Source organism: Tursiops truncatus, chromosome 1, assembly GCF_011762595.2.
Source record: "Tursiops truncatus isolate mTurTru1 chromosome 1, mTurTru1.mat.Y, whole genome shotgun sequence".
In the NCBI taxonomy this organism is placed as follows: domain Eukaryota; kingdom Metazoa; phylum Chordata; class Mammalia; order Artiodactyla; family Delphinidae; genus Tursiops; species Tursiops truncatus.
Genome location: NC_047034.1, coordinates 128080439 through 128105949, shown reverse-complemented (window position 1 = coordinate 128105949; position 25511 = coordinate 128080439). Strand labels below are relative to the sequence as shown.

The 25511-nt window shown below is 42.8% G+C and overlaps 2 protein-coding genes and 1 pseudogene across 3 annotated transcripts in view; 1 reads left to right on the top strand and 2 right to left on the bottom strand.

Moving 5' to 3' along the window:
* AK4 (adenylate kinase 4) overlaps window positions 1-22360 on the top strand; it is a 73230-nt gene extending 50870 nt beyond the window's left edge. For both annotated transcript variants that reach the window (XM_019919784.3, XM_004324251.4), the window contains 3 exons: window positions 9398-9570; window positions 13585-13703; window positions 16542-22360. In XM_019919784.3, the coding sequence (XP_019775343.1) occupies window positions 9398-9570; window positions 13585-13703; window positions 16542-16656 (407 nt within the window). In that variant the 3' untranslated portion in view covers window positions 16657-22360. The remainder of the gene's footprint in view (window positions 1-9397; window positions 9571-13584; window positions 13704-16541) is intronic.
* On the bottom strand, window positions 11910-12788 carry LOC109547381 (outer kinetochore KNL1 complex subunit ZWINT-like). The gene is given in 1 exon segment (XM_033865407.1): window positions 11910-12788. A coding segment is annotated over 1 exon segment (879 nt).
* Window positions 15053-15482, bottom strand: LOC117313976 (nuclear nucleic acid-binding protein C1D pseudogene; annotated as a pseudogene).
* Window positions 22361-25511: the final 3151 nt, after the last annotated feature.

The following is a 25511-nucleotide window of genomic DNA, read 5'->3' as shown; positions in this document are numbered from 1 at the left end:
TCCCTCATCTGGGAAGATCCCACGTGCGGGGCAGCAACTAAGCCCATGTGCCACAACTACTGAGCCTGAGCTCTAGGACCCGTGAGCCACAACTACTGAGCCTGTGCACCACATCTACTGAAGCCCGCGCACCTAGAGCCTGTGCTTCACAACAAAGGAAGCCACCGCAATGAGAAGACCGCAGACCACAATGAAGAGTAGCCCCCGCTTGCCAAAACTAGAGAAAGCCCGCACAGCCACGAAGACCCAATGCAGCCAAAAATAAATAAATAAAAAAACAACAACAGACATTTATAAAAATAAACAAAGAAAAAAACAAATGAATTACTTTGAGGATTTACTCAGCCCAACTTGAGACACTGGTGTAAATAAATTCAAGGAATTCTGGAGCTACCATTTATTTTTTTTATTTTTTTATTTTTTTATTTTTGGCTGTGTTGGGTCTTCGTTGCTGTGCGTGCGTTTTCTCTAGTTGCAGCAAGCAGGGGCTACTCTTTGTTGCAGTGCGCGGGCTTCTCATTGTCGTGGCTTCTCTTGTTGCAGATCACAGGTTCTAGGCATGCGGACTTCAGTAGTTGTGGCTTTCGGGCTCAGTAGTTGTGGCTCTCGGGCTCTAGAGCGCAGGCTCAGTAGTTGTGGTGAATGAGCTTAGTTGCACCGCAGCATGTGAGATCTTCCCAGGCCGGGGATCGAACCTGCGTCCCCTGCCTTGGCAGGTGGATTCTTAACCACTGTGCCTCCAGGGAAGATCCCATGCTGCCTTTTTGAGTACCATTTCCTGTTGTCTGCCCTGAAGTCTTAAAATTAGGGTCTGTAGGCTGAAGGATATTCATTTCTTAATTATCTTATAAGCAGATAAACACTGCTCCTCACTCCATGGAACCTTTGTCCTTACGCCTAACTAGAGTGACAGACGGGACCTGTGCCCCTTCAGGCCTGTGACATTGTACCCCAAACTTCAGTGGGATCCCCGGCCCATCCCCAGGGCCTTGGTGACCACTTCAGAGATGAGGACACCACAGCTGCCCTGAAAATTATACTGTGTGAGACTGGTCACTTCCAACTGTGATGCTTGATTATTAATGGAAATGTAAGTCATCCCTCTTACATTACATCCCTCTTACATGACCTTTTAAAAATTCTCTTCTCTTTGTTACTGATTCCCCTCCTCCTGCCCCTAATTCTTGATTCTTCCACCGTACTCTGGAATCCTCTTTCCTTATCAATTTTCTCCACCTTCCACATGCCCTCTCTTTGTAGAATGCTCTGTCTACCTTCTGTCTTAAGGAAAACCTGGGTCTCCCTTACGATGTTACTTTTTTTTCTTGTTTCGTTTGGTTTTTTTTTTTTTTTTGCGGTACGCGGGCCTCTCACCGTTGTGGCCTCTCCCGCTGCGGAGCACAGGCTCCGGATGCGCAGGCTCAGCGGCCATGGCTCACGGGCCCAGCCGCTCCGCGGCATGTGGGATCTTCCCGGACCGGGGCATGAACCTGTGTCCCCTGCATCGGCAGGTGGACTCTCAACCACTGCGCCACCAGGGAAGCCCACCTCTTCTGTTTTTGAGGTGATTCATTTCTCCCACGTGAAAGCATCCTGTTGGGTGATTGTGGTGGTGATGGTATTCTGTCTCCCTACAACCTCTTTCATACTTTTATAAAAGCCCAAGCTTGTCTTCATCCTTCACGTCCTTCTTACTGTCAAACTTGCTACTTGTCTTTCGACTTCCAGCTCCACGTGGTTTTCATTTTCCCCCATTTTCCACTCCTTCTCCAGCACTTTGCCCTGGGCCAGCCACCATGCTGGGATTTACATATAGTAATTTTTTGAATTAGATATCATCATTCTCAAAGGTACAGAAAGGTTAGGTAACCAACGTCGCAAAGTGAGAAAACCATAGGTGAACCGCCAACCGAGGAAGTTTGTCTCCAGAGTCTATATTCATTCTCAGAGTCTGTACTTGCCATGCTGTTTTTCCCTAGTCATGTGTTTAATGGTGTGTGCAATGATATTTATTGGAGTATACTGGAAACCGTTTAGATGTCTAGCAGTAGGGGGATTGGTTAAATTATGACACATCCAAACTAGGGAGTACTCTGCAGGTATTAAAGAGAGTGAGGGAGCAATGTGTACTATGTATAAAAAATATTCAAGATACATTAACAGAAAAAAGCAAGATGCAGAATATTTATTATGCATATGTGGGAACAGAATCTGGCGCGTCTGTGCCTGCAGCACTAGACCAGGCAGAACCCCTGAAGCCACCAGGATTTGGGTTTCTCAAGTCATTTTGTAAGCTGACCGCTCTGGTTGCCAGCAGCAGGCAGGCACTGCTTCCCGTCTGAGAATTTGCTTCTCATAGTATGCAGTTTTCTGTTTCAGAAGGAAGACAGCCAGGTGTGGTACATGGTGTGTGATTCTGAAGTCAGATAGCACTTGGTTCCTTGGTTCTAGGTTCCTCGGTTATTAAATATGTGGTCTTGGGCAAGTCACTTAACTTTTCTGAGCCTCAGCTTTTATAACTTTAAAATGCGGATGATGCTCACCTGGCAGAATTGTGACTTTTGAGATACTTATTAATTCATTCAACAAATATTTGTTCAGCATCTACTATATGCCAGGCACTGTTTTAGGCACTAAGGATATGGCAGCAAATAACTTTGAAAGTTCTGCCCTCATTTCGCTTACATTCTGGTGGGAATAAAAGCACTCAGAAAATAAGTCATAGACAAAAAGTGATGCAGAGAAAAAAAGAAAAAGAATGAAGGGTGAATGGGGCGCCAGTGGTGGGCTGGTTAGAGAAGCCCTCACTAACAGACCTGCTTCGAGCCAAGGCTTGTGAAGCTGAGGGCATACCTGGACATCTGGAGTGAGAGCCTTCTAAGCAGAGGGGACGTGAACTATAAATGTCTTAGGCGGGAGTGAGCCTGCCTGCTTGAGAACAGCAAGGATGTCAGTGATGTGCAGGGAGACGAGGAGAGAGGAGGAGAGAGAAGAATCAGGAACAACAACAAGCCTTTGCCGGCTACTGCCAAGTTTTGGTTTTTCTGTTGCATGTAATATATCTGGCACATTGAGGATGCTCGACAAATAGTAACCATGATGATGAGGATGTTACCGTGATGCTCTGCTCTTTTGGTTGAAGAAAGATAGATGGGGTGACATTTAGGATTCTTCTAAGTACCCCTCCTTTATACCCCTGGAACAACAGCATAGTAGAATAGAAAGAGCACTTGAAAGACCAGAGACCCGATGTTAAATCCAAGTTCCTCTGTTGACCCTCACTGAAGGCAAACATACTCATCTATCCAACAGAGGGTGATAATTCCTGCTCTGCCGACCTCCTAGGGTTGACGTGAAGAATGAAATAAGTAAACTTATATAAGTACTTCGTAAACTGTAGACTAAAAATACGCGTGAAGCATAAAGGCTGTGTTTGCTGAATTATTATTGGAACCTGGAAACCATCTAGTCCAGCTTCTAGAGTTTCCTTGTCTGTGTGAATGTTTCTAGAAATGGGGTGCACACTGGTGGAAAGGACTGCAGAGCCATATCTTTCTCGGTTTGGGTTCTGTTACAGTTAGTGCAGCCTGCGTGTAGATTAGCTCCTTGCAAGTTGTGTCCCATTGCCGCCACAAGGCACACCTGTACTACCAGCAGCTTGAGGCTGAATCTTTGTGCTGAATCTACCAGTCTTCTGAATTTTAACCTAAATTAAGGCTCATCATGATAAGGTTTTTTTTTTTTTTTTGCGGTACGCAGGCCTCTCACTGTTGTGGCCTCTCCCGTTGCGGAGCACAGGCTCTGGACGCGCAGGCCCAGTGGCCACGGCTCACGGGCCCAGCCGCTCCGCGGCATGTGGGATCTTCCCGGACCGGGGCACGAACTCGCGTCCCCTGCATTGGCAGGCGGACTCTCAACCACTGCGCCACCAGGGAAGCCCCATGATAAGGTATTGAACTGGATCAGGAAAGTAAATTTAAAGAGCTTTATTATCTAAAAATGAGGTGATGAAAGGGGCAAACAGATAACTAGAGTGGGAAGGTTATTACTGTCATGGCTATGCTGTGCCCGAGCTCTAAGCTATGCTGGGGTTGAGTTCCCTGGTGACTGGGTGGGACCAGAATGCGGAGTCTGTGTGCTGAACTGTAATTGTGGGAGAGCAAAGAGCACCAGTGACCCCCCAAACTCTTAGAAACTCTCAGAAAAGGAATTAAATATGGGTCTGAATGTGAGAGCCCAGTAGGTTGGCACTGCCCAGCATATTTTTGAAATCTGTTCCTTGTGAATTCAGCTTATTTTGTACACAGTTGCATTTCCCACCCATTCTTCCAGAGGCCCCCAAAGTTCAAAAGCAGTTCTAGGGGAACTGAGCAGATGGGCTTCTGAACCTCATTTGACAAGGAAACGTTAACCAATAATATTTGAGTTTTTATTTGTGGAAGGAATTGTTATATTCTGTTTTAGAGCTGCCTCTTCTTTCCTATGGCTTTTTTCAGCTCTCAACCTCTACCCAAAGGATAAAGAACAATGTTTTCTTGTCAGGGTAGTGACTAGTGATGCTGGAACAGAAGGCCCCAGGGACTGTGGCTGAGTGATTGCTAAAGTTCTGTGTGCATACTCATCAATAAAAATGTTGTCTACATCTTCAGTATGTGGATATTTATGTATAAATATATAAATACATACAATTTTATTAATATATAACTGGTAAAATGGGCCCTCCCGAATAGAAGATTAAAAAGAATGAGGAAAAAAAACAATAGAGGTTCTGTTTCTTTCTTTCTGTACTCGGAGGAGGGTCTCTTTGGAAGCTACTGCTTCAGAAGATGGCTTTTCCTTGAAATTGGATTTGAGGAAAGAGCAAAGATTGATTTGGAATTGTTTTGGCTGCAGGCATCTTTCTAATTCCAGTTGTCATCTTGAAGCTTCAATGAGGTGTAGGTTATACAGGGAAAGGCAGGACCTGGCCATCAGTGGGAGAGTGCCTTTATGTGGAAGGTTTACTGCCCTCACTTTATTGGTGTTTCAATGTAGATTGTACCGGGCACAGTACCAGGAGATAACAAGGGGAGTGAGACACGTCTTAAGTCCCCACCTCAGGAAGCTCATCTTCTAGGGCAGACTCTGGAGCGTGGTGTAGGCTGAAGTGGACTCAGACTTGGCATAGTGCCTGGGCCTGCTGCCAAAAGTGCTCACTCTAGCATCCCCAGCCTGACCTGCAGTGAGCTGTTGGGAGGAGGGAGACAGAAGAAAGCACCTGGCTGAGGATGTGTGTAGTATTCAAAAGGGAATTTGGTGGGAAAGAATTTGGTGTGGTTTTATCTGGACTCTCCTAAGACCCCTTCCCTGTCCCCCAGTCTGTGCAGCCGTAGATAGAATTGAGCCATGAGCACCCACATGGGTCCAAATCTTGTTCCTTGGTGACCCAGATAGCATTACATTATTATTTACCTGGTAACTGTCACATATATGGGGCTCCAGAGTACACTCAAATGCTATGAAACCCCAATTCTAAAAGTCAGTCTGTTTTTGAACTTCATAATAATCAAAAGAGAAGTTGCTTCATGAATCAATTTTAAAGTAATCAAGCCATTCCATGATAGAGGGTTACATATAGACTTTACAGAGCTCAAGAGTCATATAATTTCATGGAATTATTTACAAATAAGGCAGACTAATCAAGGAAGTATATTCACTTAATAGAAAACTAGAAGGGGACTCCCCTGGTGGTCCAGTGGTTAAAAATCCACCTTCTAATGCAGGGGACGCGGGTTCAATCCCTGGTCGGGGAACTAAGATCCCACGTGCCACAGTGCAAGTAAGCCCGCACGCCACAACTACTGAGCCCGTGCACTCTAGACCCCGCGTGCCACAACTAGAGAGAAGGCTGCGCGCTGCAGCGAAGATCCTGCGTGCCGCAGCTAAGACCTGACACAGCCAAATAAGTAAATAAATAAATAAATAAGAACAGTAGAAGACAACTACCCTAGTGTTTGCCCACTGTGTACCAGGCGTTGCTGCCTTCCAGAGCTAAGGCCAAGGTGTCTACATTGTACTTAATCTTAGGCAGGTATGATTTGACCTTTTACTTCCCCAGATACCAAGCAGTCATAATCTGATCTGACAGAATGTTGAGATTTGAAAAAAATCTGGTTAGTTTATTTGAGATTTGAAAAAATATTGAGATTTGAAAAAAATCTAGTTAGTTTATTTAAAGGCAATATTGTTTTCTATTTTGAAGATACTGTATCTCAGTTCCCATTGCAGAAGCACCCTGAACATACTTCCAGGCATAATCTCCCAACATGCGGGTGCCTTTATGTGAAGGGGATGCTTAGCCAGTGTGGGAGGAAGGAGGGAATACAGCTGAGTGACTATTGGCACAAGAGCCTAGGCTGTAAGATTAGAAATACCTATTTCTCTGATGAAGCCAGCCTGAATGCAAGAGAGATCACAAGAGGACAGCAAATGAGGATGTGAAAGCAGTTTCTTCTGATGTTAGCTGTAATGTTGGAACAGCTCTGGTGTTGCCTGGTGGAAGCATGTGTTTAGCTTAGGTTGGGCACATGATAGCCGATGAACTTAGATGTGCTCTGCAAGATAAGCCTCTCCTCACCTCTGTTTGAACTTACTCTGTCTTTCCTTGTCATAAGAATAGAGTTGAAATGTGCCCTGGGTTTGGGTCTCTCTGTTCTTGTATCCCTTTGCAAAGAGATACCACTTAATCTCTTAAGAGATTCTGCAATAAACAACATCAAAATTTAGAAACTTGGGGGCTTCCCTGGTGGCGCAGTGGTTGAGAATCTGCCTGCTAATGCAGGGGACACGGGTTCGAGCCCTGGTCTGGGAAGATCCCACATGCTATGGAGCAACTAGGCCCGTGAGCCATAACTACTGAGCCTGCGCGTCTGGAGCCTGTGCTCTGCAACAAGAGAAGCCGCGATAGTGAGAGGCCCGCGCACCGCGATGAAGAGTGGCCCCCGCTTGCCACAACTAGAGAAAGCCCTTGCACAGAACCAAAGACCCAACACAGCCAAAAATAAATAAATAAACAAATGTGGGGTTTAAAAAAAATAATAAAGGTTGGCCCAGTTTAAAAAAAAAAAAATTTAGAAACTTGGGCCATTGGATAATTTCCCTTACTGGAGAAATTAGAAAAGAAGCTCCAGGGGAAGCCTAGAACAAATTATCTGTAGCGAAAATCCAGTTTTATTTTTTTCCCCAATCCACTGCAGAGCAATCTCTTTTGCCAAATACAAATTACTGGAAAAATTAAAAGAAAAAAACCCAATAAATTCAAGCCCAAATTTTAGATTCAACAGAGTTAAAATTACTCTGTGGAATTGCTATAAAATTCCTAAATGTTTTTTCTCATTTCTGTACTTACTGTGACCAGGGCTTACATTGGACTGCAGACCAGATGTTGAGTTTAGTAAGATATAGGGAATGAATAATTTCAGATGGGACTTGCAAAGACACTTAGATACAAAGTACTGTAAACAAGTTCATCAGGGCATAAACTTTGGAAATAGCTACAAGGCCCTATACTAAGTTGCTCATCTGTGTTAATTTTTTAGAAGCTGAAGGGTATAGCAATGATCAAGACAGAAAAAGTCCCATTTCTCAGAGTGAGATAGGGATAGAAAATAAGCATAAATACTTGGAAATTATTCATAGTAATAAATAATAGAAAATAAACAGTAATGAGATAGATAGTGGAAGGGGAATGGGACTATTTTAAGTATACTAGTGTAAGAAGTCTCCCTGAGGAAGTTACATTTATGCATATATCTGAAATGATAAGGAGTCATATTCGGAGACCTGCAGGAAGAACATTTTAGGCAGAGGACAGCAAATGCAAAGGCCCTGAGGCAGAGGTATCTGACACTACAAAGATAGAAAGGAGCTAGTGAAGAGAGCAGTATTGAAAGTAAGTCGATGTGGCCAATGTCAACCTTGGGCATCATGTCATGTGATACTGAACAAAAGAAGAATAAATTATGGAAGTGTAGATAAGGAAAGTGGTGTCATGGGTAGCCCAAAGGTGAAGTTGTGGGAACAGGTGAGTTGGGTTGCAGCTGGGAAACATGCAAGACCAAGGAAAATCAGAAATATCATCCAGTGTCCTGGTGTATGGAGAGCGGGGGAAGAGGGGCCTATTTCTGTGTGCAGAAGACGATGGATGAGGACCCTGGGAGGAATGGGCTTTGGAGAAAAGGGCCTGGCCTCACAGGCAATAAGGAAGGCATTGAAGGGAGCAGAGGTTGGTACCTGGAGCGGGGGCGTAGAGACAGTGTTGGGTGGGTTTTGTCACATTGAATGCAACAAACACTCTGAAATCACCTTGGCATTCAAACGACTTGGAGATTTTAACACAGAGTGCAGCACATTCATGTTTGAATAACTGACTTCCTGTAATAGGAAAAGGAGTTCTTTGATTGTTAAGTGATTTAAGTTTGTCTTCTGAAGATTGCACCTCCTATTATACTTTCTTTCCTGCTGTCCATCCACCCAGCTCTTTTATCTAAGATTTAAAGGACATTTTTTTAAAAAGTGATAATTGGATACAGTAAGGTTTTTAACAAAACAGACCAACTTGACAAACTATTTAGGAACAAGATACTACTGTGTACCATCCCAGCCAAACCTGGGGTTACATTTAAAGCAGGTCAATCCCTGGTGGGGGGGGGAATATATATATATATATATATATATATATATATAATTTGGGGTCAGCTAACTGCAAAAAAGGAAGTGATGCCCATGAGTTCAAATTTCAACTGCAGTTTATTTTCCGACATTTAGAAAAGTAGGGTGAATTTATAAGTTTTGCAGTGTCCAGATAGTTTCAAAAGCACCAGTTCTTTTTGAGATTGGAATTTTGCCCACCTTGTTACTAAGGTGCAGGCTCAAATGAAGGTCTGAGTGAAGGATCCTACTTTAATTGATTTAGACTTAAAAAATATTTGTGTGTATATATAGAGGTATCCTAAGAATAATATGCTCATAAGCTGTTAGAACTAAAAGGACACAAATAAAATTTGCCCCTTTGATTCTTTAACAGAAGAAGAAATGGAGGTGTAATAACTTGCCCAAGGTCACACAGGTAGTTAAGAGCAGAGCTGAGACTACAGTTGGGACTAGCGTAGTGATGTTCAGCACTTACTGCTTTTATCATGTGACTCCTTAGCCTTTCATATTCCAAATGCTAAAGCTAGGTTGTAAAGTAGCGTATTTTCTTCTAGTATTAAATTTATAGAAGTAGATATAAATTCCTGATTAAATCTCCTTTCTGGGTAGTGTACGTGCAGATTTGATTATTCTGTCTCTGAAAATATTTCAACAACTAACTGAATTGGGAAGTGTCTCACATTTGATGTTTTGTTTTGGCATTTAGGTTTTCCTAGAACATTAGTTCAGGCCGAAGCCTTGGACAAAATATGTGACCTGGACCTAGTGATCACTTTGAACATTCCATTTGAGACGCTCAAAGACCGTCTCAGCCGACGCTGGATTCACCCTCCTAGTGGGAGGGTATATAACCTGGACTTCAACCCGCCTCATGTACATGTAAGAATATACAAAATACTTTCGCATATTGACAAGAAAGGTAAAAAGGGGAACGATATGAATAGGCTGTTCCAAAAAGAGCAATATATATAGCCAGCAAATATTTTAAAATTCTCATTAACTAGTAGTGAAGGGATGTAAATTAACGTTTACAACATTTATTGCTGGTTGGGATCTGGGAAAATGATACTCTTACCTGTATTAGGTATATGAAATATTAATAGTCTTTTAGAAGAGCAACTGAGCAACCTACATTAAAACTTCTAAATACATATTTCACTCAACCCACTTCTGGGAGTACAGTCTATGGAAATGTAAGCACTTTCAGGTCAGGTCATGTACAGGATGAGGCTTATTTCCATGTTGTTTGTAGTGGGAAAAATAAAGCAAAACTTGAAAACAGAACAAATATTCATCTGTGTGGATGATTAAATAAATTTGAGAATAGCCACATTTTGGAAAATCATGTATAAGGTTAAAAAAAAAAGAGACATAGTAGTACATTCTTTGGCCCGGAGAAATATTTCTCCTGGGTATTGTTGAATGAGAAAAGCAAATAGCAGAATGATTACATTTTTCTAAAACCGTGACCTCCCTTCTTCTTCTTCTTCTTTTTTTTTTTTTTTTTGGCTTGCGCTGCACGGCTTGTGGGATCTTAGTTCCCCAAACAGAGATTGAATCCACCCCTCAGCAGTGAAAGCACAGAGTCCTAACCACTGGACTGCCAGGGAATTCCCTATGACCACCGTTCTTTATGTATATCTGTTTACGTGTCTGTAAGCGCTCTCTAGCTTCATAGGAGTAGTGATAAAGATATAAAGGAACTATCCTAGGCTGGCCAATAGTTGAGGCTGGGACAGAATAAGGAACGGGGTTAGAGTGAGTGGGGTCATGTGAGTGGTGGGAGTGCGGAGGAGAGACTAGGCAGGACTAAAGGCGTGAAAGATTGCCCTTAAGAAGAAGTTCAAAATATAACATCTATGCATCTGCGTAAGATTAAATACATGTAAAGGTATATGTTTAAAGAAACTTTTGACAAATTCATTTAAAGAGTAACTGTTCTTTCTGTTAAAGACATGAATTAGTTCAATCTGATAATTCTTCAGTTATTTGGTGGTAGATACTATTACTTGTTCTTATCCAAATGTGGAAGGGGTGGCTATTGTGTCTTATTGGGTTCATGTTTATGGAATAGGCTAGACTTGGATATAGATAGAGTCAGTAATAATTATAGAAAACTACTTCAAGGGGTTAAGGACGCCTTCCTAGCTCTGTAAGTCTTCATTAAGTCCTGATGAGTCTTTTTCATTTGGGCTAAGCACTGGTCTCCTTTTCAAGTTTTCTTTTTAAAATGTAAGTAGTTCTGGAAGTCCTTTATTAGAACCCTTCCTCCATTCCATCCCCAAAAGCTAGTATGGGGAAAAAAATGTATAGGGAGGAAAATAGGGTTCTGAACATGCATTGGAGTCTAACACAAAAGCTTCATATTTTGGCTCTGCCTAGACCTGCTGATGCAGACTCTCCCAAAATTTGAGAAGCTTGAACACTGAGTTGCTTTCCAAAGACTGGGTATCCCTAAGAGAACACCTGCAATTACAGTGCTATTTCCAAAGATAGCAGTAAAAGTGCTGCTCTGGCCTAAGTCAACCAGCTGTTGTGGCCAAGCTGCCCCAGGAGAGATGCTGATGTCCTATTCTGCTCTTTCTGGAAGCAGTTGTTGTTATCTCCTGATACTCTGAAGCCCTAGAAATGGCTTCTGAACTTTGCAGCAGTAAGTAAAATAAAAGAGAGGGAACTATAGGTGATGTACAGCTTTCTCCCATGCCCATGTCTCATGTTTTGTTAGGGAAACAGCCCTGGAATACCCATGTGATAATTGTGGCTCACCAGTAAATCCTAAGTGTAAGTTAGGTACCTAAGGCCCTGAGCTATAATAAAATTTTAGTGCAATTCAAACTTACAGCCGGTTTCAGACTATCCCGTTGAGTTGCCTGAGCCTTTCGATTCTGCTTTAGCCTACCTTTTTTTTTTTACTGTTCATCACAAAACTTTAATATTGTCAAACTAAGACAAACATCCAGGAAGCAAGTATCTTTTGAATTCTAAGACAGTCCTAAGTGAAAACTCTGCTCCTAATACAAAATTTAACAATGAACCAGGCTGTCATTTAGCTTCTTTACAAATAAACAGGATACTCAGGTGGAAAATAGACTACTGTTGATAGCAATCAGTATTACAACAAAAGGAGATGAGTTTCCTGTAGTTTCCAGGTGTCTTCATGATTAAAATAAATGACTCCTTCAGGCACATGAAATCCCAGTTTTAGTTTTTCTCCTGCTCTAGGATCCTTCCCCATGTTGTTGTCTCCCAGGAAGCCATGGTAAGCCTGTCTCTCCAGCAGGCTGTGGGTTGTTGGCCTTGGAGGACACACATTCACCTCTCCCCATGGTGTCCCGAATGTTCTGCTCCTGGGGCTGGGTCAGCTGCTGGGGCTTATCCGTAGGAAGATCCAACTCTTGTGGCATCTCTGCCTCAGCCTCATGGAATAGCAGCTTACCCTGAAGGGTGTGTAGCAGGTGGAGGAAGGTCTGGTGCCTCTGCAGCTTGTACTGCTCCTGCCCTGCCTGCTGCTTCAGGGTTCCAAGTTCCTGATATAGCCGTTCAAGCTCCTGCTGAGTTCCTGTCTGACGCTCCCTCACCTCTGAAGACACCACTGCCAGATGCTGCAGACGCTTCTCCTGTTGTAGCTGCCACTGCTTCTGGACTCTTCTGAGTTTTTCCATGGCCATTTGCTTCTTGGCCTGGAGTTGTTCAAGGGCCTCCCGGAGCTTGGCCTGCTTCCTTTGGGCCTCCTCCACCTTGGGCAGTGCCTGGGTCAGGGAACTTGTGATGGCCTCCACGTGCTCTTGGTAGGTGGCCTTCAGCTCTTTCCATTGCTCTTTGACTTCAGTTGCCTTCTGCCGGCTCGTGTCTTCAGAAGCCAAGGGGTTCAGGTCCTGGGCAGTGCCTTCCTGAACCGAGAAAGTCTACGGGAAGTCTGCTACTTGAAGCTGGCTGCAGAGGAGCTTGTCTTTCTTCCGGGAGTCCATCACAAACTCACCCAGGATCTGCACGGGCAGTTCTGCCTCCTTCTGAAGACCTATAGGCTCCAGGATGTCTGCCACCTTGGCCAGGGCCTCTCGGGCAGCAGCCTCCGCCTTAGTCTCTGCCGCCTCCATCCTTCCCCAGGCCACGCTTCAGCTCTAGCCTACCTTTTGACAGATTTATTTCTTGTTAACTCTCTCCCCTGGTAGGCAATTCTCATGTGTCCATTTTGCTATTTGTAAGTAGGTGGTATGACTCCTGAAGTTAAAATATATTGAAAATCAAATTTTCTCAAATTGCAGTTTTTCAGTTCTCAGAATGTTTGTTCCTGATTTTCATGGGTATAATGACTCATGCCTATTCTCCCTTCAGATGCCATTATTTAATTTAGTAAAATAACCTGAGCAAGTTTAATCTCAGAAGAGCTACGTGACAGAATTTGAAAGCTAGCAGAGACAGGACTGAAATACCTCCTCCTCCATGAAGTGTTTTCCCTAAGTAAACTGTTTGGTTCTTTGAGATATTTATTTTCCGTATTATGAACTCAAGCTTTGGAAAGGCAGCTAGTTTTAGGAATATTTAGAGGGCTAGAGTGACATTGTCTAATGGCTGTTTGGTGTTGGGGGAGACAGCATGGAATTTTGAACTGTGAGTTGAAGGTCTCATTTATCAGAACCACTGGAACATGTTTGGAAAGACCTGAGAAGTTAATAAAGATTTAACGTCAGCTCTTATGAAAACAGCTTAACATATTGTTGTGAACGCTATTTCTTTTTCAACTACCTTCACCATTACTATTGTACCCCAGGCCTAAATCATCACGGGGTAGGAATCAAAGGTGAATATATGGTTTTGCCCAGGAAAGTTTTATTTCACCTGTGGAATAGCCCAACCGTTGGCCATACTAACTGGTTTCTCTGGTATTTGTAGGGGATCGATGACATCACTGGTGAACCATTGGTACAGCAGGAGGATGACAAACCTGAAGCAGTTGCTGCCAGACTAAGACAGTACAAGGATGTGGCAAAACCAGTCATTGAATTATACAAGTGAGTGTGCTTCAGTGTTTCCATGGCAGGTGGCCAGCCAGCAAGGTGTGGCTCCTCATGGGAAGGACATTGGGCTGCAGTGGGGTAGTATTTCTTTAAGCTTGATAAACCCAAAAGGCCCAGTACCTGTCAGACGAAAGTCAGATGAAATGCTGGCATTGTACGTGGGAGAGAATGCCTGGTACTTTTATGCTGAGACTCTTATAAGGACCAAAACCTGATCATCTCTGTCTGCTTGACTGTAAAACTGCATCTAGACTTTTCATTTTTCTCTTAAGGGACTGAAATAATGACTTACATTTTGATACTCCCATATGTAAATATCTGACTTGGATAGAAGATTAGAAGAGACTTTTGGCCCCCACATGTCTGGAGGGTGTTTAAACAAAGAAGAGCTAAAACTACAGATTGCAAATTCACATGGCCCCAGAGGCCAGGCACTTACTGGAAATGAGTGTCAAACCTGGTGGGGGCCTTGTCAAGCTGGGCTGTTGAGTGACAGTTGAACTGGACAGCTTCCTCTGTTTCTCCAGCCAGTTATCACCCCAGGGACACTCAGGCTCAGTGTGACCAGTGATCCCTGATTTTCAAGAAGAGCAGAAATCAGGCTCTCTCTGTGGAAGAAAATCCCAATTTTTATTATTTTATTTTATTTTTTTACACAACATTTACAGCTTTATTGATAGAGTATAGCCATTATGCAAAATTCAGCCATCATTATACAACCTCATTTCCCATCTAAAATAAATGCGAATATATTTTACTTTAAATGGGGCGTACTGGCAAAGTGCCAAGAATTAAAGACTAACTTTAAAGTCCTAATTTCATACTTCAAATATCACAAAAAGCAGTGATTCCCAAAACCATGAAAGCATAATGAAATAACTACACAGAGAAAAAGGACATTTAACTCATTTCATGCTTTCTTAATTTTATATAGTGAAAACGGACATATTTATAACTTCAGCATACTTCATAAAATCATTATTCATCAGAAACAAATATTTACAGAGAACATTTAACTTAAATTTCATAGTTGCTTATAAAAAGGCACTTAAAAGATTGACCTGTATAAAGAAATGAGTCTTGTCAAGAGATGGTAAACTATAAATATAAAATATACCACAACGTTAAAAACCTCATAGTGTTCTATAGGAAAATCTCTAAAGATAACTTAATCTTTCGGGGTAAAAAAGTATTTAGCATTACAGATTTAAAATGCAAATTTTATATATGAATTCAATAAGGAATACATTTAAACCCTACATTGCCACATAATCATCATCTATTTTGTGGAAAACAATAAAAATTACGTACTTTATGAACATGTGTACATCAAATCCAAAAGGTTAATTTTTACTTTTTCCTTTATTGGCAACTTTGATGCATTTTTTAGGTTTTGGTTCCCAGAGCGCGTTTTTTACAAATCTTGAAGCCACCCCCCATCCAGCTTGCCAGCGTCTTTCTCATCTGTTATGTCCTTGACTCTGTTCATGTATACTCCGATTCTTTCTAATTCTTGCTTTACTGGATGTTCCTTAGGATTGATTCCCTGAGTTGCCAAATAAACCCAAAATACTGAATGTAATGTGTAAGTAGAAACTAAATCCACTTTTCGCTCGTTCAAATGGGTCCAACTTCTGCAACAACGCAACTCATTTCTAGACACAGACGTCACGGTCTTCAGCGTCTCATCCACAGCACCAGTGGAATTCTCAAACGTTGATAAATACCGTGCCTTTCTACAGGATAGTCTTCATTAATTTCTTCGCCTGCCATTATGACCAACTCGCGGGCCTTCCACTCCTGCCTACCTGAAAGCAGTCAGCGGCGGTGACATCAGTGGTGCACCGTCTCTCCCCAGTTTTTATATTGGCAACAAGTTAAAAAAATTTTAACCGCATGGAAGCCAAACAAACCCTATAAGTGGACTGCATTCGGAACAGCAGTGTACAGCCTCTGCTATAATCAGTTTCTGACCTTGCACCCCCCGAATAAGTTAGCAACCCTGTAGATATGACGTTGCTGATCATATTATTAGGACACCTCTTGTATTTCATGATCTATTGTTGTAAGTAATAAAGGTTTTAGAGTAGCAAGAATTGTCAGTGATTTGCCTTTTAATGGATATATTGAGGCAGATTTGGGGTTGTCCCTATAATGTTATTCTTGGATATGTTTTTATTTATTTTTTTAAGGTTTTTTTTGTTTTTTGATGTGGACCATTTTTAAAGTCTTTATTGACTTTGTTACAATATTGCTTCTGTTTTACGTTTTGGTTTTTGTGCCCCGAAGCATGTGGGATCTTAGCTCCCCGACCAGGGATCAAACCTGCACCCCCCTGCATTGGAAGGCGAAGTCTTAACCACTGGACCACCAGGGAAGTCCCCTTTAATATGGTTTTTTTTTTGTTTGTTTTTTTTTTTGCGGTACACGGGCCTCTCACTGTTGTGGCCTCTCCTGTTGCAGAGCACAGGCTCCGGACGCACAGGCTCAGCGGCCATGGCTCACGGGCCCAGCCACTCCGCAGCATGTGGGATCTTCCCAGACCGGGGCACGAACCCGTGTCCCCTGCATCAGCAGGCAGACTCTCAACCACTGCGCCACCAGGGAAGCCCCCCTTTAATATGTTTTTAAAGGGGAGAAGAAAAGGTGGCACGATGGTCAGCTTGCCAGAATTACTAGGGGTGTTGATACATTTGTAGGGGCTGTTTTGGCGCTCAGTGATGTGTGATATAGACAATGAGATTGTGCTTACATTATGCCCAGGATCTTCTGCTCTAATGTCATGTCAAAAGGAAACCTAAAATGCTTTGTATGTTGGACTTTGTTTTTCAGGAGCCGAGGAGTACTCCACCAATTTTCTGGAACGGAGACTAACAAAATCTGGCCCTATGTTTACACACTTTTCTCGAACAAGATCGCACCTATTCAGTCCAAAGAAGCCTACTGAGCCCTCCAGTGGAAGAACCAGGAAGATATGGTCATCCATTCAATTGTATGTGTAGTGTTGGTGCCATGTCCCAATTAGCAGCTAGCTGAGATAGCTTGCAGCATCTTTTCTAGTTTAAATGGTGAACTGCTATGAAAACTAATGAATAGAAAGAGTTAATGAAGAGGCTCTTCTCTGCCTTTCTAAAAGAAGGGCTACCTGCACATGTTTAAGATGTCCCTGCACATGTCTCAAGTCCTTCACAAGAAAGCAAGCAAGTACAGGCTGGATTTCCAGTGGTGTATAACCCAAGCTCTAGCTGATTTTCGACAGCCATGTTGTTGCCATAGCGGCCTTTTCACACGTGATGGTGGTGGTCCCTGGTTCTCCCCAGCCCCCAAAGGCTGTTGAACCATAGCACCAGGAGGCCTGAGAATGCCAAGGGCTGTAGCTGCCTTTGTCCCAGGTTCTCTGGTATGTGTCCTCCTGGTGACAGTGGGATTGAAGCTAAGCTCTCAGTGGTTGCTTCTCTGGCCTTGAGTCAGTCTGCACAATTCATTTTTTCTCTTAGGAATGACACCTTCTCTCTGCATCCATACTCCATAGAATCTCTCCTTTCCAGTCATCCTGGAATGAAAGGATTTGGCTTTTACTACTTTTATTAGACATCTGTTTTCTCCCTTCCTAGACTATTAAGTAATACAGATTGTTACTGCTTTTATCCCTCTCAAATTCCTTTCTAAGAGCTGAGAGCTAGGGGACTGTGTTGAATCTCTTTATGCACTAGGAACTGAGCTATGTGGAGGGTCTATTTAAACTGCTGGTCTGACTCTCATGGGTTGACACTGCTCCTTTCTTTTATTGTGGCAAAATAAAACCCTCAGAGTCTTTAGGGAACCCTGAAAAACTGGCAAATATTCACCTCCATAAATGTTAAAAGATCATATCATATCTTATGTATGGAAGTAAATAAGACCATATGGAATTACTGGACTAAATGAATAGTTTAGCTTTTTAGTCAAGACAAAAAAAATGTATTTTGAAAATGCTGCTAAATATTGATGCTGACAGTGTTTTTCTCCTGTGAGTGACCCAAGCATATTATAAATAGTTGGTGAAGGGAATGGAGCCTGTGGCGTTGAGGAAAACGTTGCACTAGCCATGCCTAGACTGATGATGACAGGTTTACGATTATGGGATTTGACAAAAATCGTAATTTTTTATTCTATTCCAAAGATGCTTTCTATAGGGTGGCCATTAAGTCTAGAGATATAGATCATACCATTTTGTCATTCACTGAAATGTAGTATCAGTAAACCATTTATTTAAGGATTTGCCTGGTTTCCAGACTTGGTGGCCATCTTTTATAATTCTTGCTCTCCTCTGGGAAGGACAATGAAATTTATTCCTGTTGCCTTAAAAATAGATATTCCTCTTCATGCATCGTGACTGTCCCCAGGGAGGGTCCTTTACTATTCCTGGGAGTGACTTTTGTCTAACTCTTCATACTGGTGAGAAAACAAAAGAAGCCTATTTCAGCATAGGTGGTGTTGAAACACATTATTTATCTTCCGAAGATGCCGCAGTGAATCCACAGTCAATTCACTGACCAGTGGATTCTGTATGGTAGCCGTACATCTTCCTTACAAATACTGCCCCCCACTCTTGCCAATCTCTCTCCCTTTGTCCCTTCATGTGAATGTTCTTTGGCTACCTTAGTGGAAACACAGACCAGTTTCCTCCTTATCCTCTGAATCAAAGTGAAAGAAGATTATTTACTTTTTAGGTTTATGCATTTAAAATGCCCAGTTCAGGTATTTGAAACATCAGTGCATGACAGTGACTTTTTAGAAGACTTGTGTTTGAATGCCAGTTGATAGGGACAGGGTGAAAATCAGACATGCAGATACAGCTGAGGTTTCCTGGGGAATCGGGCAAAGAAAAACAAGTCTGCTATGAGGAAAATTGCTTCTGCCATAGAGACAATTTCCACAAAGTGGGAAAAGTAGAAAGTTAAGGTTATTATATGGATCATTCAGAAGAGGAAAGTGTGTGCTTTTTTGGAAGCAGAAAAATCTTCAGACCTCTTTCTTCACTTCTTTCAATGTTTAGCAGATGTTCCAGTGTAACCACTGGCTTTGGAGTTTTTCAAAGAGGCATGGGAAACGGCCTAGGTGACCCCTGATTCCATATACTCTGCTCCTCCATCCTTCCCTCCCTTCTCCCTTCCAGCAAAATAGATGCTTAGTGCCAGTGTCAGAACCACTCAGTGTGTCTCAACGCTGTGCTGTTTCTGAGGTTGCCCTGCAGTTGAGGGCAATCACCTTTGCTAGGTGAGGCCAATAAAAGCCAAACACTGTTTCTGTGGGCTTTGAAAGATGATACTTGTTTCATGTTCAGTGGCCTAAAAAATCTGTTTCTGCTTTTCTTCAACAAAGTCTAGTTTTTCCTTCAGTGATTTTGTAAAAAAAATAAAATCTTCTTGAAAATATTTTGACAAAGGTCAAATTAAAGGGATATCGTTCTTTAGTTTTCCTTCTACTGCCACACATGAGGTTCCATTACAGTTAGGCAAAAAGAGTAGTTTGGCTGGTTTCTAAGATTCCTACGCGGCCCCACCTTCTGTGACTCTAGCCAGCTCTGCGTTCAGTTTGCTTTCCACTATCCTGACCGGCTTCCCGCTTACGTGGAACTTGAAAATATTGCCGTGTTTAATACACTCTAACACTAAAGCAAGCATATAATAGGTACCATTTATCGAAGGCCTACTGAGTGCTATGTACAGTTTTAGGACCTTTACAAACATCTCATTTACTCTTTCCAGCATCCTTTGAGATAGGCACGATTCCATGTTTATAAACAAAGAAGGCGAGGGTCAGAAAAGTAAAGCATCTTGCCCTGGCTCCTGCTGCCTGCGCACAGTGTAGTCAGGACTCAAAGCCAGGTTTTCCTGACTCTGCTCCTGGATGTTAACTACCTGCGTCCTGTCCCAAGCAAGGCAGGGCACTGAGCTGCTTGGTTTTGCTTATATTTCCAAGTGGCCTCATGTCAAAAATAGCAGAGTTCACTATGGTGACATTCAGCTCTGTATGGGACTGTTCCCTTTTTTTGTTGTTTGTTTTTTGACTTTTGCTTAAGCAAAGGAAGCTGCTAGAGGAGAGTCTGAGCCCTTGATCCTCCATAACTACTCATTTGTAAATAAAGTGAAAGGCTGTCAAAGTAGACCTGGGTCCAGGCTAATCTGTGGCAGAGGCAAGCTCAAGGTCTTCCCCTACCCTTTCAGTGTCCATGGCATTGTGCCCCTGAAGGGACCTTTATGCCTGAGCCACCCCAGCCGTGGTGCTCACACACAGGCCTGGACTCCTGCGAATTCACCAGACACTACTCCCTTTGCTTCCCTGACATCAGAACAAATCCCTCCCTCACTCCCACCCCGAGACAAGGCCCTGGTAGTAACTGATCTTCCCTAAAGGGCTAGCAGATGAACAGATGGTGACTGAGCCCCTAATATAGGGTCATCCTTGATTTTCATACTATCTTCCCTGTATGACATTACACACGAACATGATCCTGAATGCCACATCCACACCTTTGTCCACCCTCTGATGTGGTGGCAGTGCTTATCATGCACGGTTCTGGCAGAAATGGGATATTGGCTTCCTGTCTCCCCTTCCTCCCACAGGGTCACTTCTGGCATCCTCCAGCAGCCCAGCTTCACCCAGGCTGTGCCCCTCTCTTCGGTAGGGAAGGGGAAAAGGTAAGAATAGGCATAGGTGACAGAGGATTCTTGGGAGAGAGGTGATGCTGTGGCCTTTTCTGCCATTACTAGGTTGTTGACAGGATAAATTTAGATAGAAAGATGCCTATATAAACCCATAAATAGGGTTTTTGTAAAATTTAGTTCACTGGGACCTGAGTTCAATATCTGACTTTGGCTCTTTGTTTAAAGAGGTCTTACCATCTGCTGGGGGTGGGGAGTGTCTTTGCCCAAATCATAAAGTCAGCAGATTTCCAAATATATGAAGGTATCAGCATATTCTTGGTAGTTACTGTTTATTGGTCCTCGGTGCTAAGTGTACTGCAGCCGTTGTGTAATTAAATCCTCCACAATGACCCTATGTAATAGATCGTATTATCTCAGTGATCTTGCCTCCTTGGATTTAAAAACTGAAATAATCCTGTCTCCTTAACCTTTTCCTTTACCTATAGGGATTAATCAGGAAACTCAAAAAGGCCTTTTTTGTCCGTTTCTGTAGTTTGAGCTCCCTATTCTCATGAATAGGTGAAACAATATATTTGCTCCCACCTGGAATCCTTGCTTTTGGCTCTGGTGCTGAGACAGGAAGTGGGCACTGGGTGGGTCCTGGTGGTAGTTGTACACTGTATATGCAGAGGGCATGTGTCTCATCTGTACTCTGCTGGGTTGCAGGATCTCGGGAGGCATTCGTATCTACCTGATGAATTTCATGTCTTTTCATTTCATAGACGATACCTTTTCTCACTGCAGTAGTTTTACCAGAAAGGCAATTCTGGTAAATAAGACAGAGGTGTATTCGTAGTATGAATTGCTTTCTCTCTATTCTCCTCCATTCTCAGTACTCCTTGTCTATTTGGTGTTTCAAAAGAAGAACCCAGTAGCAGAGACTTCTTTTAATAAGGGAATGTGGTCTGGTCATAAGTTATCATCCCTTTCCATAAATAACTGACCCAGTCTGGTTTCCAGATGAAAAGTGTGCAAGACCCAGGTGTCGGGGAACCATGAAGCTGTATTTCAACTATGAGGAAAAATCTGCTTCCTGCATCTGTTGAGACGTAATTACAAGTGTTGAGAAATGCCGTACCTTATCTTTTAACAAATTGCACAGTTCTTGCCAAAATAAATGCCATTATCTGTATGCTTCAGGGAATTCCCTAAATTGGGGTGTGTGTGTGTGTGTGTGTGTGTGTGTGTGTGTGTGTGTGTGTGTGAGAGAGAGAAAGAGAGAGAGAGAGAGAGAGAGAGAGAGAATATTCATTCCTTCTTTGGTGATAATTAGGCTATTCCAGAAAGCACAGTGTTAATTCTTGAAATAAAAGATTTCCTGTTTAAACACATGTCAAAGAGCAGCGCACCTTAAAGATTCTCCCTGGGGTTGATGTGTGTCTAACTTCGTTTCATAAAACCTTTCTCTTCTTCATTTAAAGCTTTGGATATAAAGTCAGAAATGTGTTAAATAAAAACAATGTTTTGTGTTTAATTTAGAGAAGAATAAAGGGAAGAAAAACAAAAACTCAGTCTTTATGTAAGCTACAGGGTGTCGGGGCTTAGAGGGCTTTTCTAGTTTTATGAGAATTTATACTACTGATTTTTATATGTTCTTGTTTTTGAGATGCATAGATCTCGGGAAATTGTTGAGTTACAGAGACATTTCACTATGATCCCTCTCGAGCTTAAATCAGTTCTCTAACCTAATGACAACTCGTCTCTGGTTTACTGTCCTGTGAGATGTCAGCTCCATTTTCCCAGAAGTCATGTGTTTACGATGAGTCAGTGCTTTTCCTCAGTGTGAAAGTCGTCGGCCCTCTTGATTTCGGTGTATGTGCTTAATTCAAAGATTCTAAACCTGTAGTCTAATCTGTACATGCTCTCTTAACTGTTAATTGTGTTATTGATTTTATCTTGCTTGAAGATTGATTCATACTTTTTAATTTGATAGAAATAAAGTTTTTTTTTTTCCGCTTATAACTAGTGAGTTCCTTTAACATTTCTGTAGCTTTTTACACTTGGGAAAATACACATCTTCACAGAGATTCTCATTTATGCCACTGTGCAGCCACCCCATCGTCAACAGTGTTTTCTACAATTTGTAGATGGAGAAAACAAGGAACATGGTGTTCGCTGGATAAGGTGACAGTTGGTGGCAGAGTGAGACCCTGAAACCAAGAGTTATGACCCCCAGTCTCATTTTCTTGTCTGTTTATCATGTTGCCTTACTTTGTTTACCCTCAAGCTCCTTATTTTCCAGCACTTTATTAACATATTTTCATGGACCTTCTTTTTTTTTTTTTTTTTTTGCCGTACACGGGCCTCTCACTGTTGTGGCCTCTCCCATTGTGGAGAACAGGCTCTGGACGCGCAGGCTTAGCGGCCATGGCTTACAGGCCTAGCCGCTCCGTGGCACGTGGGATCTTCCTGGACCAGGGTACGAACCCGTGTCCCCTGCATCGGCAGGCGGACTCTCAACCACTGCGCCACCAGGGAAGCCCCATGGGCCTTCTTTAGTTTATTCTTAAAACAGCTGGATGATGTGAGCAGATCCCATCATCACATCCTACACAGATCACATCCTACAGATTAGGAGACTGGATCAGAATACGTGGAATACGTGACTCTAAGGTCCTAGAGTCCTGGCTTACTCAGCAGAAGCAGAACCCCCAGGCCTGTCTGGTGGGAGCTCGAGGCATGGAGGAAATACAGCCTCTGCAGGAGAAGCTCCCGGTGGCAGGGAGAGGGGCAAACGCCCTGGCTTCTCCCAACCTCATCTTCTCCCGTCTCCTAAAGGGGCCTTCCGTTAGCTGCAGCCGGTCAGAAGCCAGCTAACACAGGAGCCTGGGGAGCGCGTTCTCCAGGCTTCCATGGCCCTGAAAAGTGAACTGGACATGATGGCAATGTGGGAGATTATTTTAAAGTTCAAACCATTCACCTTTCAGGAGGATTTAACATCTCTGCCCCATTGGCTTCATGCTTGGGTATGCGATGTGCTTTAGCCACTGGACTGTGAACAGAAATGAAGGTGCCGCTTCTGGGCAGAAGACTTAGGAGCCAGAGCATGAGCACCCATCTCTGTAACGAGACTGGCAGCCTCATGGGGCTTTTCTTTTACCTGAATCCTGAGGTAGAGACTTGGAGCAGGGATGCAGCCAATCTGTGATGGACGAGTAGTGTGTATGAAAAACCTTTACTTTTATAAGCCACTAAGATTTGGGTGGAGTTTGGTACCACAGCATAATTCATCCCAAGCTGACTGATAGAAATGGGTCCAAGATGAATATGTCATCCAGTTACAACTTTCTCTTATCAACACTATTAGGCTGTGGGGCTGCAAAGATGAATAAGACCCAGTTTTTGTCCTTGACTTCCTTACAGTCTCCTGGAGGGGATGGACACGATTCAATAACTACACGTAACTGTTGGCGTTAATCACTGGGTTACACTTGACAGAATATAGGTGGAGTGACTCTTGGCTGGCTAAGTAGAGACCAAGGGAGAGTTAATATTTGAGCTGAGTGTTGCAGGAAAGAGGGAACGCAGGCCAAGCGGATGGGATGTGTATCGAAGTATAAGCATGTAAGCCGGGTGGAGGCCAGGACTGGGGAGATAAAGGTAAGATCAAGTTGTATTGACCTGGTCTTAAAATTTGCAATAGACAGTACAGACTCTGCTGGGAAGTGACTTATCCGATTTGCATGATAAGATTGTAATTGTACTACAGGTCTGAACTAAGATGTAGGGTTCACCAAAAAGGAATGGTTGGATTATAACGAATGCCTCCAGAGGAGAGTTAAATGCCTCCAAGGGAGAAGTCAGGAACAAAAATGAGTGAAACGAGAGTGAGGGGAGGTGGTGTGGGGGACACTGCTTTTGCTGAAAGGGGAGCCACTGTGTGAAACCTTTTTTTTAAATTAATTTTTATTGGAGTAGAGTTGCCTTACAATGTCGTGTTAGCTCCTACTGCACAGCAAAATGAATCAGCCATATATTCCCTTGAAATCTTATTTTTAAATGTTGGCAATTTAAACGTTAGAAAGCATTGCACGGGCCAAACAGCATATCATTTTAAGCTGGTGTGGGACTGCTGGATCAGAGGCACTCAGGAGGTAGGAATGAGGGTCTTAGTCTAGATATCTATGAAGTGAGGGGGTAGGATATGTAAGGGTAAGGCACTATGAAGGGGACGATTTTCTAATTTTGATGACCAAAAGAAATGCATAGTTATATAGAATTTTGCTTTATCAGAGAACACCACCTGCTTAAATAAATCACTTGAGTTTTTTCTCCCAGAGTTCAGCTGGGTATGATTTTCCCCATATTTTCCCCATATATTTTCCCCGTTTCAGCCACTGAATATGTAAGCAACCAATAATTAAATGAAAACCATACCCATACTTGAGAGAACCTTCCTAAACTAGTTATGTTGTATATGCATTTTATATATGTGTGTGTAAATAAAATTATATATGTATATGTGTGTACATATATGCCTATGTTACAGAAGATAACATTTACAGTTTACTGAAGGTTTACTCTGCGGTGACAGGCAATGGGCCAAGCATTGTATACCAGTTATAGATGATGAACCTCAGGCTTAGAGAAATTAAATAATTTGCTCAAGACCACCTACTCAGTAAGTAGTAGAATGAAGACTTCACCTCCAGTGCTCCCTTATGATTATTCAGCTGTTCTTCCTCATTCTGACTCTTACTACCCAAAGACCCAGAAGGACCACAATTAAAGGGCCTGCAGTCAAGGCATCTTTGGCCTTGGGCAGGACTTGCAGGAGTCAGGGTGGAGAGCCTTGCCACTTGGAGGTGACTAGGGCCTGAGCAGTGTTGAGTTTCTCCGGTGACCAGCTTTTCTCCTAGTCAGGATCCTAGCGCCAGTCCCTTTAACAAGGCAAGAAGACCTCCCATGGAGAGATTAGGTCTCATATCCCATCAGGCGTTGCCATCTTGCACCCCCCATTCTAAGTCCATGCACCCTGAGAAAATGATTCCCTGCTGAGGAGGAATCAGGGATACAAAAAGGAATGGGCCACATCCAGATTAGTCAAGACAGATCAGCCACTCTCTTCACAGTAATGGCCCAAATACACTGACCACTCTAGATCCACTATGTT